The following is a 13,874-nucleotide window of genomic DNA, read 5'->3' on the forward strand; positions in this document are numbered from 1 at the left end:
TAATGTGTTGGGTAATTGGTCTAGATATATAAATGAATCTCCAATTTGACCTAGTTTTGTAATTTGCCCCAAATTTTATTACATGAAATTGAACCAAATTCAAAACCGGAACTTAATTATCAAAAGGGATAAGGTGCAAAAATACCCTTAACGTTTATAGCCATGAGCAATTTTACCCCTAACGTCTAAAATGATGCAATTTTACTCCTAACATTGATAGTGAAAAACAATTTTACTTCTAATATTGAAAAGTTGGATCAATTTCAAACATTACTAGTTTTTGACCCGTGCGATGCACAGATTCATCTTACCATATAAATATTAAAAAAAAATCTAATAATTACAATTAATGATATAAATGTGCTATATAAATTAAATATTATTATTTTATTTTCACATTTACCTTAAATAATCTTTTTTTTATAGATAAATATAATAATATAATTAAAATTAATATATTATATTATATATTATATTTTTTTTATCAGTAAAAAATGAGGAAGTGACACCTCAGCTCCATTGTTACTATTTTATATTATATATAGATTTAAATTATGTAGAACTTTTAGATATAGATATGCAGAGAATTAGAGAGATTTTAGGGATTAATTTAAATTATGTAGAACTCATAGATATAGTACGAATAAAATAATATTTTTATAAATAAATATAATAATATAACTAAAGTTAATATATTATATTTTTTATTATATTTTTTATCAGTAAAAAAGGAGGAAGTGACACCTCAGCTCCATCGTTATTGTTTTATATTATATATAGATATAGATATGTAGAGAATTAGAGAGATTTTAAGGATTAATTTAAATTATGTAGAACTTTTAGATATAGATATGTAGAGAATTAGAGAGATTTTAGGGATTAATTTAAATTATGTAGAACTCTTAGATATAGTACGGATAAAATAATCTTTTTATAAATAAATATAATAATATAATTAAAATTAATATATTATATTATGTTTTTTATCAGTAAAAAATGAGGAAGTGACACCTCAGCTCCATCGATACTGTTTTATATTATATATAGATATGCAGAGAATTAGAGAGATTTTAGTGATTAATTTAAATTATGTAGAACTCTTAGATATAGTAGGGATAAAATAATCTTTTTATAAATAAATATAATAATAATTAAAATTAATATATTATATATTATATTATGTTTTTTATCAGTAAAAAAGGAGGAAGTGACACCCTAGCTCCATCGTTACTGTTTTATATTATATATAGATTATAAAATACAGATGTTTTGTTCCTTATTATACACCAATTATACGTGTGTTGATTCTAAAAAAAAGATTTCATATTTTTTATGATTTTATAATAGAATTGAAAATTAAAATGTTTAAATTTTGGCGAAATATTTGAATTTTTTTTTGTGTGTATTTCATGCAAAAATATAATATATTTTTTTAATTTTTTTTCTCGTTTAATCACATGTTCGTGAACTGTTACTAATTAATTATAAAATAACGCACACGTGAACGGTAGATGACAAGATTCGTGACCGAGAAAGACAATTTGATGAATTATTTCTCAAATTGATATAATTTGTTAATATTAGAGATAAAATTACTCTTAGATGCCAACGTTAAAAAATTTTTATACTATTTTAAATATTAAGGATAAAATTGCTCATGGTTGTAAACTTTTGAGATATTTTTACACCTTATCTTTATCAACACGGTGAAAATCAGGGATAAAGATGACATTTTTCCGTTGGGGGAATTAAGGCCCATATGTAAGTAAAAACCACCTTATCCCACAAACTCTAATTTATAATCCTACGCAACGTGTACATGTGGACACGTGGAACTTCTTATCAACGTAGATTGCCCGGTAGGAAAAAGGAATCTAAACCGCCTTTTCCCATCCCATGTATATAATAAGTCTTATTACACGCTGAAATGCCTGCCAAGGAACTTTTTTATTTTGTAAACAACCTAACAAATAGAAGAATTTTCCAGATCTCAAAATCGAAATCGCAAAATATTTGAAATCAAATTTCATTTTTAAGATCGAAATTCTTGTTACAATGATTTAAAGACCTTCCAGTTAATTGATTTTTCTTTTTTTTCTTTTATCTTGAATTTGCAATTTGAAGGATCCTGTTAAAGTTTTTCCTCAATCTCTAGGGTTTCTGGGGTTTCTCCGATAATGAACGATCAGTCGCAGATGATGAATCCGGCACAGATGATGAGTCAGGCACAGATGATTATGAATCCGGTTCAGCCACAAATGTTGAATCAAAACCCGGCGGTTCTGGTTCAATCTCAAGCTATGAATCAACCTTCTCTGCCCCAGGTGTTGAATCCTAAGTCTCAGTCTCAGATGATGAGTCATAGTGGAGGAATCAACCAGCAGCAACAACAGCAGCAGCCTCCTTTGATGATGATGAATCAGAGAAGCTATAAGCCATGGCCGCTACAGCAGCAGTCTTCGATGGATCCAAATAAGAAGTTTCAGAATCAACAAAATCCCTTGAAGTTCAATAATAATGTTAATACTAACTTTGTTCCGTCAAAGCCTAGAAGCAACAAGAACTGGAAAGGCAAAAGTATCAACAACAAAGACCAGAGGAGAATGCCTTTGGAAATGCCCATGCCTCCTAATAACCCCAACATAATCAACCCCGCTTTAGCCATCGGAGGTCCTAGTGTTGCAGGAGGCTACAAGCCTCCTAGCCTGAATGATTTACAAACACAAAATCGAATGAAAGCTCGTAAATACTATCATCCGAAGAAAAAGTACAACAATAGGTTTGCTCCTTATGCGCCACGAAACACAACTTCTTTCATCATACGTGCTAAAAAGGCCGGAGGTATTGCTTCCTTGGTGTCCCCTTGTCCAGTGACCCCTGCTGTATTGCCTACGCCGATGTTTTCACCCTCACGAGAGGTACTGGGTGACATGGCAAAAGAAGAGTGGGGTGTTGATGGTTATGGATCGATGAAAGGTCTGATAAGACTAAGATCCCCTGGGAACGGTCACGATGATGACGATGAAGAGGAAGGAAACGGGTCTAGTGAGAGTGATGTGGAGGAGCATGTTGAGGTTGAAAGGAGATTAGATCATGATTTGAGTAGGTTTGAGATGATATACCCAAATTATGGAGGTGTTGGTGTTGATTATAGTTATAATAATGTATTGGAGAATAGAGTAGATGATCAGGATAGCCATATAGCACAGCTTGAGGAAGAGAATTTGACTTTGAAGGAGAGGTTGTTTTTGATGGAGAGAGAGTTAGGGGATTTAAGGAGGAGGATGCAGTTCTTGGAGAGGCAGCAAGGTCAGGGTAGCAGTGCTATGCCTGTGGAATATGTCAATGAGGAGGTTGTTGAAAATGTTTCAGAGAATGATGAGAATGAAAGTGATGGAGGTTCTGATGTTGGTGCAACTGGTGATGAGAATAATGATGGATTGATGGAGTATGTCGGTGCAAATTTAGAAGGTACAAAAGCTAGCAATGACGTTAAGGTGGGTCATGATATACATATGGAAGAGATCATACCAAATCATGAAGAAATAGTGAAGGGCGGACCCAAAAATGAGAATGCAGGAAGTGAGTTTGAAGTGAAAGATGAAGTGATTGTAGTGGAGGATGAATCTAGAGGTGAAGAAATCAGAGATGAGGTTTTGGTGGAAAATGTAACTCTAAAAGAGGAATTGGTGAAGCCTGATGGTCCGGAAAATATAACCATTCAAGACAAGTTAGCTGGAGACAAGGATGTCAGGAATGAAGAAACGAACTTAGAGAAGAGCATTTGCAGCGGTGACTAATCTAAATGTCCCGCGTTAATGTAAGTCTCTTCTCTGAATAAATAGAACATTTTGCTTATTTTGCACTATGGATAGATGGTGCTTTGTGTAGATTAGTTTGTTTAGTTTCTGTTAATGCTTTTATATTTTGTTGGTTGAGGGAACACAAGGAAGAACAGACTTGTTCTCTTTATTTTCCCCTGATTTCGCTTAACAAAATATAAGAGATAGCTTGTTAGTTCTCTCTCTTTTTAATATTTTCTGAGGCTTTTTAGGGGGGAGTTGTTAGTTGTAGGGTGTTTCTAGGTGGGGTTGGGAGTTTGTTTCAAGGCTCATTATGTTAAAAGCATAAATCTGTATGTAGTAGGAATTGATTTCTTTTATGTTTGATTACAACCCTGAATGCTAAAGCTTTTAACTCCGATGTATGGGCATTTATTGTCTAATGTTCAAGCTTTCTTTTGTAATTTGATAATTCTGACTCATACTAGTATTTTTCAAATATCATCGTTAATGATTGTTTTACTATGGATTGTACTGAGTAGTGCTCTTTTCTCTCCTTCTGCATCTATATTTAGCTTTTATTTACATTTTTGTTTTCATTTTGTCAAGTGACTTTCTCTCCATGTGCTATTCTGGATAAATTTTGATGTTCTTTGTGGTAGTTTCTCAATGGAACTTGAACAGTTATCATGAAGGACTCTTTCTCCAATATACATGTAAGCCGTTTTAACCTGTCTGGATTCTTTATTATTGAATGATCATATGAATAATTGAGGTGTAAGTTTACTATGTCATTCAGGTTTCAGATATGAACTGAGGGCGAACACTGTGATGGCCCCTGTTTCTGAATAGTGGGATGAGAAATTTATCCGACTATACTTTTGAGTATTACTTCGTAAATATTATTACATGTCGATTTTTCCTTTACAAACTTTCACTGAGGACATTGGTCAGCTTATTATGGTTGCCATCTGTTTTTTTAGAGATGCTGTGAGGTATGCATTATATTATGGAACCATTGGAAGAGGAAAATTCCTATCTAGAATGGTATCTATATCCAAGTTTGTTACACATTCATTAAATTTCCTGCAATGTATCACTGGTTATCAGATTGCAGTTTATGAGGTAGAAATGAACAGGAAGTGCACTTTGTTTCTTTGAGGTTCAAGATCTTGTAGTTTGTGTTGGAATTAGTCTTAGGTTGCAAGATGGGTTGTGTTGGTTGTGAATGTGATACTAATGACAGACTAACTTTCAACAGTTATTTTACTTGAATGGTTGGCTGATCATAATCTGAATTTGTGTTTTGCAAATTTGGGTGGTCTCTCTGTTGCTTGGACTTGGCAATTCCATGATTCTTGTGTTGGCAGGAAGCAACGGTTAAATTTCCTTCTTGGGGGCATCTCTTTACGCTTCTTTCATCTTCAGAAGCAGTTGTGCTCCTAAGAAAAAGATGTCATATTAAAAAAAAGAATGGTACTTAAGGACTTAAGGGAGATATTATTGCGTTCTTAGTTAGTCACCTCAATTGGCCTATAATATATAACTGAACTGCCTTGTGTGATTTTCTGAGTTTTCTGCAGATCAGAGAGGTAAGAACATAAATTTCTTCACAATGTTGGTGGAAGGAAGCACTGGCGCTTAGTTTGAGAGGAACAGAGAACGGATGTGTTTTCTAGCCGTCTTTTCATTCTACCCTCATTCTTCCCGACTCATTTTTTCTTGACTCTTAATTTACATTCAGAGTTCTTACAATTACTTTCTGCAGAGAGAAATAATTATGTAGTCATTTAGCTATTTCTTATCTTATTAGTATTAATTAATATGTCATAGTTTGTAGTAGGGAAGGTTTGCCCCCAGTACACCCTTGTGGTGGGATCCCTCCTCGAACCCTCGCTCAGCGGGGACGTGTAGTGCGACCGGGCGCCTTTTAGTTTGTAGTAGGGAAAATTACACAGAAATTCATATTTCAAAAACTATTTATAACTATGTTATAATGTCAAACTAGTAAAATCAGTACTTTTAGAGGGCGTTTGGTTCACAAGGGGTAAGGGAAAAGGAATCAAGAAAGGGAAACTAAAGGAAATGAAAGGAATAAGCATTCATACCCCTATGTATTTGGATATGTTTAGGAAATGGAATGCAATTCCACCTCATTCCCTTTGTGGATGTTTGATTCAAATAGGGAATCAAAACTATTTTTTTTAACTTCATATATAATAAAAAAAAAATTCAACTTTTTTACTATAGTTTCCGTAAAACGTGGAATAACTTCATATATAATCCCAAACAATCCAAAACGTCACTCACTTGCTACCCTTATTGATAATAAAATAAAGTTCATAAAAGTTAAAATTTAAACTTAACAAAGATCATATTCTAAGCATAATACTTTATCATCGGAAAGAGTTTAAGCATCTTCATTGTTCTTTTCACCAAGAAAATCTTTGACAACAATTTTTATATATACATGCCTCTATTAATAAAATATAAGAATTAAAATCAAAAGATAATGAAATAGAGGAAACTGAAATAAAATTAATCAAAGAAAATACATAAACATTATATTTAAAAAGAAAATAATTATTTTAAAATAATTAAAAATAAATATTAAAACTGAATAATATGATAAAAGAAAAAAATTTGGTCAAAATTATTTTTTAGGGTAAAAAAGTAAAAATAAATAAGTATAAGGATCAAAAGTGAAATTAATCTAGTGATAAAAAAATATAAATAAATAAATATAAGGATTAAACAAAAATAAAAAAAAAAAATTTAGTCAAAAATATTTTTTGAGTAAAAAAATTAAAAATATATAACGAAAATGAAATTAATCGAAAGATAAAGAAATGTAAAAATAAAAAAATATAGAGACCAAAATAAAAATAAAATAGAGAGTAAAGTAGAATTTTATAAGGAGTGTAGAAGTTTAAGTTAGAAAGAGAGGGGGAAAGGGAATAGAAAACCTTAGGAGGGAGTGGGGAATGAGTTAGAGGAGTTAGGGGTAAACCCAAAACTAAAAAAGAGCAAAGGGAATCATTGAATTAACAAAACAAACACCAATAAAGGGAATGAAGCCTCCCGTTTCCCTTACCCTTTCCTGAAACTCCCAAACCAAACGCCCCCTTAATATATTTTAAGGATTAGAATTTATAAATTAGAAGACTAAAATATGTTTTCTAGGATTTATATTTATGATTTATGAATTAGAGTCTAGAATTTTTAAATTATAGTGTAAAATCATAATATGTAGAGGATAATGACATATTAAAAATTAAGTTTGGTGATATGAATTAGTTGTAATTTTATACTTAATTATGATATTCGTGTATTTGACCTGTAGTAGTATGCATAAAGGTTTATTTGGCCCATGGGGTTTCTAAAATTTTGTCATTTGCTTTCTGGGGTATTTCCGTATGTGCCATTTGATCCCGTTTGGATGAAAAGTTAATCGATTTGTTAATTCTTTCTACGTGTGATGAATTTTTGTATGTTTTAATTATTATTTTTTCTTCCATATAGATTTAATAGGTGGATAAGTAAGAAAAAAAATTATTCTTTTATTTATCCGGGGAAAAAATTAAAACAACTGCTTTATGTATACATCACATGTTAAAAATTGTGTGAACGTCGATTAATTGATAAATCAAATAATTTTTCATTCAAAATGGATTAAATGTTATCTATTAAAAGAACATCTATTAGAAAAACTCAGGGATAAATGTTACCAAATATAGGGATAAATGTTACCAAATATATGAAGTAAATGACAAAATTTTGGATAGTTCCCGAATAGGCTTCAATCCTTTGTAATCCATATTTACTTTCGTATTCTTGCAACCTTGTTTATCTTAACACAAATTTTTATTGTCAACAATCAATCAAATGAAATTGATTTTTGCTCAGTTGATTATTGATTTCCCTTAATTCAGGATAACACAATCGCTCTGATCGAATTATAAGTACTTTGATACTATCTCGTGGTAGTATATATTGATAGAATACGTAGAACACAAAACTAGCTGGGCTAAAAGATAATTTAAAATTAGATCTTCATTATCTAAAGGAACTTGAGACATTATTGAAATTGAAAAAGTGATTCAATAATGAAACTTTCCTGAAGTTATTTTTGTTCTTTCATTCCATCGCAAATCCTCTTGAAGTACATTGAGCGCTCAGTAATGAATCTGTTATTAAACTGCTAATGAATGGCTCAATGTATGGAAAATTAAAATTTAGAGATTTAACCTTCAAATCTAAAATCTTAAAATGTGGAGTTTGAGGATATAATCCTTAAAATCTTAGTAGTTTAAGAGTTTAATTATATACTTTGATATTCTTTACTTATTTTATCAAAAAAAAATTATATACTTTGATATTCTTTACTTTATCATCTTATTTTTTTTCAAACGATAATAAATAATTATTTTTTTTTAATTTTTTTTTAATTTTAAACACGTGCGTTCATTGAAGATGATCTTGTGGTTCGAATTTTAAACAATGCCATTTAAATTAATTTATTATGGTTAGTCTATAATTAAGCCCTTTTAATTTTACAGTTTTTTTGTGGTTGAGTCTATAATTAAGCCTTTTTTATTATTTATTTTTTCAGATGAAGTCCTTTAAGTTTGAATGTTTAATTTTTAAAATCTTAATAGTTCATGGGGTGTAACCATATAAGCCAAAATATTATTTATTTAATCATTTTATTAATTTTAAACTGTAGTAAATAATTAATTAAACTTAATGAAAGTCATTCAAGTGTGCACAGTCCCGCTCAATTGGATCCTAATGACCAAGTTGTATTTGGACCTTAACCATTAGATTTAGTTGTAATATAATCCTATTCAATCCAGCTGTCAGGAGAATTAGATAATTAAAATATTATTAAATATATTTTATTATTTTTAATCCCAATAATCTTTAATTTATTCCTAAAAACAAGGAACCTAACAAGGCCTTTCTCAATCTTATTGATCGTTCTTCTTGGACTTTGCCGGAGAAAGAACAGATGAATTATATTCTTGGATTTCACTGGATAATTAAACAGACTAATTAAGACCTGAAATTTTATATCCCTCAAGGTTTTTGCTCTTACATTTTCTATCTCTGTTGAAAAAAAAAACGCAACTGCAGTAATGATGAAATAAATATGAAAGGGAATTGCTGTTGCAGAAAAATGCTTGTGCCTTTTGCTTTCCAATATTCTAAGAGTAGAAAATTTTACTTCCATTTGCAACTAGAAAAAAAAAGCATTCCAGAATGTGCATCTTAGATCTGTTAGAAATCGTAATATTGAAAAAAAATATCGTGGAAATGCTCTCTTTCTCTCCTATTCTGCCCTTTGAACTGCACTTCTCATCAGCAGGAATCCGGATCTCTCTAAGAGAAGAGCAGGTTTTTCATTATTTTCAAACATTTCAATACTCTTTTTCTGAATTTTTTTTCTCCAGCAGGACTGATGTTTTCGTTCAACAGTTTGAACAGTTTCCCTGCAATTTGTTGACAGAAAAAGGTATTAAAATTCCAAAAAGCCATGGTTTCCCTCTCAAGTGTTCTTCCATCTCTCTCCAACGGAAAAGTAGTGGTGTATAAGTTAACAATTGCTTATTTTTAGGAATACTTTAATTGATTAAAAAGGAAAAAGAAAAAAGAAAAATTAAATAACATCTAATTGACAAACTTTTACACCGTAGAATTATAGTTTGATTAATCTAATGGTTAAGGTCCAAATACAACTTGTTCATTAGGGTCCAATTGAGCGGGACTACAAGCGTGCATGAGAGAGTTCTAGCCTACTGCAACACTTTGTAAATTCGTTGCATTAATTGTAAATCTTATTTGCTTGTTCAATACAATTGCTTTTCTCCTAATCCTCTTTATTTTCCCAAGTGCTTTCGAACTTAACTCCCACAACTCAAAAAGGCTTACTTAGCCGACTTTGACAGCAAGCGACTAAATGCCGTGTGGGTTGGAAAAATAGCCCCGTGACAGGTTGGTGCAACTAAATCAAAATATGGTAGAAACTTGATGAATTGTTTTAAATGAATTCTACATGAGTTTCACCATGTTTTATAGAAGGTTTTTGCTAGATATTTTGCTAAATGAAACTCATTTGAAAGATGAAATCCGCTGAAACATGGTGAAACTCTTTAATTATATATACAAGTTCCTAATTATTTCATCAATTTGCATATTCAGTTACACTGAAACTCATTGTGTTATACATCCACTACCATTGCTTTTTATGTAATTTTCACACGATCAACTCATTAATATTGATATTTTTCAAGTGCAATGTTATGTTTTTGTAGAATAACTTTTGTAACATTCTCCATAGGTACTCATGAGTGTTATTGGTAGCTTGTTTGTTGACTAAGTTTATAGATTGAGTAATGTTTGATGTCATTGTGTTGTGTTTATTTTTTGTTGTATGTACTTTACTTCATCAAGTTTCAGTAGATAACTCTCAGAGGTTTTGTTAGTTATACTATAAGAGCATATCCACTCCTGGTTCGGATTTGTAATGATGTTAATTATTTTGATCTTAAACTAACAAACAAATAACTCTTTTTTAACTAAACTAGAAGGAAATAATCCCACAAGGTTAATAAGCCTCTAATGGAGAAGCAACTGTATTTGATTCATAAAAGTTGCATCTTTTACAAAGTTTAAGGCTTTTATACCTCTACAATCCTCGTGTAGAAAAGACATAATACCCCCCCCCCTCCACCGAAATGCACCACTAACATATCTTAAGGCAATAGGGGTAAAATAAGTATGAATAACCTATTGGCAAGCTAGTAAATAGGCTAAATGGAAAAACAGTAAATAGGTAGTGGCAAAACAGTGAATACAATATAGGACAGAAATTGCAGAATTGGCAGAACTTGCTAGCGAAGTTAGTCCACATGCCGTGTGGGTTGAAGCTTTGACATTCCACACGACGTGTTGCAAGGTCCACATGTCACGTGGATTAACTCCCAGAAGATGAAGAACTTATTGGTCCCGTGTGATTAGTTCCAAGGGGGGGGGGTTAGGAACTAATATCATTTTTTCGCTAATTAATCTTGCTGACTTAATAATTTTGGTGAGTTTATTAACTCAGCTTGGCCGATCTTAATGTAAGACAGCTTTGGTCAGATGCTGACTAAGACTGTTTCACTTGAGAGTTGGGAATTGACACTTTTGTGATCAGCTTCCAACTCAGCACTCCAGTTTACTCAGTGTCAGCTTCAAACAGTTTATATGCTGAGTAAATATAACAAGCAACACATTCACATATATATATTTGAAAGAGTTAGAAATTACTCAGTATCACTTATCCTGGTTCGGCCTCTCCGCCTACGTCCAGTCCCCAGAATCCTCCGGGCTTTTAGAATCCAATACTGAGCTCTTTAAAGGTAGAGTACAAACCGATTACAGGCAGTTGAATATGCAAGAGTACATTCCTCTATTCGTCTACTCAACTCCTACTAAGCACTACAACCCAACACTTAGATTTCTCTACCACTAAGCACTTAATACCAAGTACTCAGCATACACACTCTCAATATTACAATTGATCACAAACTTGTTCCTTTTAAGATAAAGAACACTTTAGATGATTACAGACAATCAATCTAGCATTTACACAAAGAATAGAAGGTTGGTGTAAGTTTTCTTTCTTGTTTTTGAGTGCTTTGAATTTGTATCTTTCTCACTTGTAATTTTCTGTGAATCGGCAATCTTCCAAATGATATCTTTGTCCCTTTTATAGTTGAAATATGAGGAACAAATCATTTGAAATTGATTTGTCCGTTGAGTCCAAAACGGCTCTTTTGGGGGACAAACTTCTGGTCAGCTTCAGATGTGCAGGCCAATCCTGTCTTCTGAATTCTTCAGATGTCAGACTTATCTTCTTCCTACAGACTTTGTCTTCTTGCGGCAGTTTGTCTTATAGCATAGAACAGTTGGCCCATGCATCTTGGAATTTGGTTTTTGCGTAATTCAAGACTTCTACTATTGGTGCAGACAGTTGTCGAATTTGTCTTTTAGCTTAACGGATCATTCATGCTGTCCTGAAGATCACTCAGCTTCACTTCAATAATCATTGTCTTTGATTTTCACCAAGTCTCATACTGAGTTTTTTTTCCACTCAGCTTCCATGGTCAGCTTCGTTCTGTAGAATCTATTTCTTGGAGCAGACTTCTTCTGTGCTGAGCTTCGTTTCACTCAGCTTCCTTGATCATCTTTATTCTGAAGCTATTGTTCTGAAGATGACTTATCATCTCTTATACTGAGTTGCTCTTCACTCAGCTTGTGTTGTGTTCTCATGCTGACTTTGTCCTATCTTAATCTTTATTCCTTTTTGCATTCATATTTATACTCAATATTGAACAAACGAATTAGTACAATTAAATCAAAGCACTTAAATTTAATTGTCTCTTAATCATGGATTAAACTTAAATGATTTTGTCAAATCAAAATCTTGTGGAAAGGTGTTTCAACAAACTCCCCCATTTTGATGTTGGCAAAATATTTAATTTATGGAACTCAGTATTGAAGTTCCCCATGATTGAATTACATTTTATTCTTCTGAAATTACTCCCCCGTAAGGGTTGCATATATTGTCTTAACTTAACTCTAAGCCTTCTGAGTAATTAGAGAATACATGTTTTATACTGACTTAGTTCAATCCTAGACTTTCTAAGATTCACTTCAGATGAGCCTAGGTCAATTTTCAGAAGAGTTCAATGTTTACTCAGTTGAATAGTTTTGGTATCAGAGTTAGTGTGTACTGAGTATTTTTAATTTGAAGTTGTTTGTTTGTAATTTTTAGACAGGTCAGCATATATCATAAATTAATAAGCATCGCATATAGTTAAGTCAAATTTAATGAAAGGATACTTAACATATATTCGAGTCATCAAGTATAAATACAGAGTAAGCTAAGTCCTAAGTTGACTAAGCTATTGCTTCCTATTAACTTGTGCTTGATGAGCAGTTTGATACAATTTTCCTTTGCCTTTTTCTTGCCGCTGCTTACTGCCTGAAGCTTCACCTGTGTCTTGCTGAGTTCCATCATCTCATCTTTTCTCCCCCGTTTTGCCACCATCAGGCGGAGGAGCAATGAAGGTGTCATTGAGAGCAGCACGAGTTAGTTTGACCGAGTATGCCTTGAGACGTTTCGTGCTTTCAAACAACCCATCAAGCACTGGAACTCCATCATCCAGAACTGAACCTGGGACGCAAATAGATGAGCTGATCATGCTGAGCATGTATTCATGTGATTTAGCTAGCCATGACATTGCTTCCGCTAGCTGGGCATAAGATTGATGGTACATTCTGATTATAGCCTTGTCGTAGATGTCACACTGAGCGTTTGTATGACGCACATGGCGAAATAGGCTTTGAGTGGTTTGGAGGATAGTATTGGTTTTGACCATGTCAGTTTCCATCTCCTCTTTACTCAGATTCAGAAGGCGGACAGCCTCACTAATTTCATCCATTATACATTGGGAAGATGAAGAGAGAAGGTCACGAGTACCAGTCAGCTCAGAAGACAACTTGGTAAAACAATGATCTAACTCAGCAGAAGTAGCGTAGCCCATGTTGACTGTAGGTAAAGCATTGATCTGTCCTTGAAGTGAATTCATGTGATTCACCATCATCAATATCAGCTCAGTCAGCTTGACAAAGGATTCTTGCTTGGGTTGCTGGGTTTGGACTGAGGTCATGACACTTACTAAGTCTTTAAGATTCTTGATCTCATTGAGAAGCTGAGTGACAGACGAAAACTCTTGTGATTCAGTATTTGCGGACCCAGCAGCATCGGCATGAGAATTGTTTAAGTCCTGGAGAAGATGTTGAGCCGAGTCAATGATGCGACGTCCGGACTCAGTTGTATGAAGATAGGCAAATTGTGTCTCAGGATTTAACTCAGTGGCCGGAATTCTAGCACCACCTGATTGAGGAGGTGTTTGATGCTGTCCTTGAGTAGAAGTGCCAGTACGGTCAGCAGTTGGACTTGGATGTTGATGAGCAGCAGGAGCCGACTGCTTAATGTTTTGCAAAATAGGATGGGAAGAAGGTGGATCTGCAAAGATAGTT

General features: G+C 32.9%; 1 protein-coding gene across 3 annotated transcripts; it reads left to right on the forward strand.

Moving 5' to 3' along the window:
* Positions 1-1,930: 1,930 nt before the first annotated feature.
* Positions 1,931-5,714, forward strand: LOC136218640 (uncharacterized). 3 transcript variants are annotated; one of them, XR_010683873.1, is made up of 3 exons: positions 1,931-3,820; positions 4,445-4,498; positions 5,366-5,714. XR_010683873.1 is itself a non-coding variant. In XM_066005656.1 (2 exons), exon 1 carries the CDS (start codon positions 2,178-2,180, stop codon positions 3,798-3,800), a length of 1,623 nt encoding a protein of 540 aa, XP_065861728.1. In that variant the 5' UTR covers positions 1,931-2,177; the 3' UTR covers positions 3,801-3,820; positions 4,445-5,309. The 3 variants fall into 3 exon arrangements, 1 of the variants encoding a protein (XP_065861728.1); XR_010683872.1 differs by lacking the exon at positions 5,366-5,714 and adding an exon at positions 4,582-5,307; XM_066005656.1 differs by lacking the exon at positions 5,366-5,714 and having other exon boundaries at positions 4,445-5,309.
* Positions 5,715-13,874: the final 8,160 nt, after the last annotated feature.

The sequence above is a fragment of the Euphorbia lathyris genome, chromosome 2, assembly GCF_963576675.1.
Source record: "Euphorbia lathyris chromosome 2, ddEupLath1.1, whole genome shotgun sequence".
NCBI classification, from domain to species: Eukaryota; Viridiplantae; Streptophyta; class Magnoliopsida; order Malpighiales; family Euphorbiaceae; genus Euphorbia; species Euphorbia lathyris.

Excerpts from the sequence above, each read along its gene's own strand:
- LOC136218640 (XM_066005656.1), top strand. The coding sequence starts at position 2,178 with ATGAACGATCAGTCGCAGATGATGAATCCGGCACAGATGATGAGTCAG.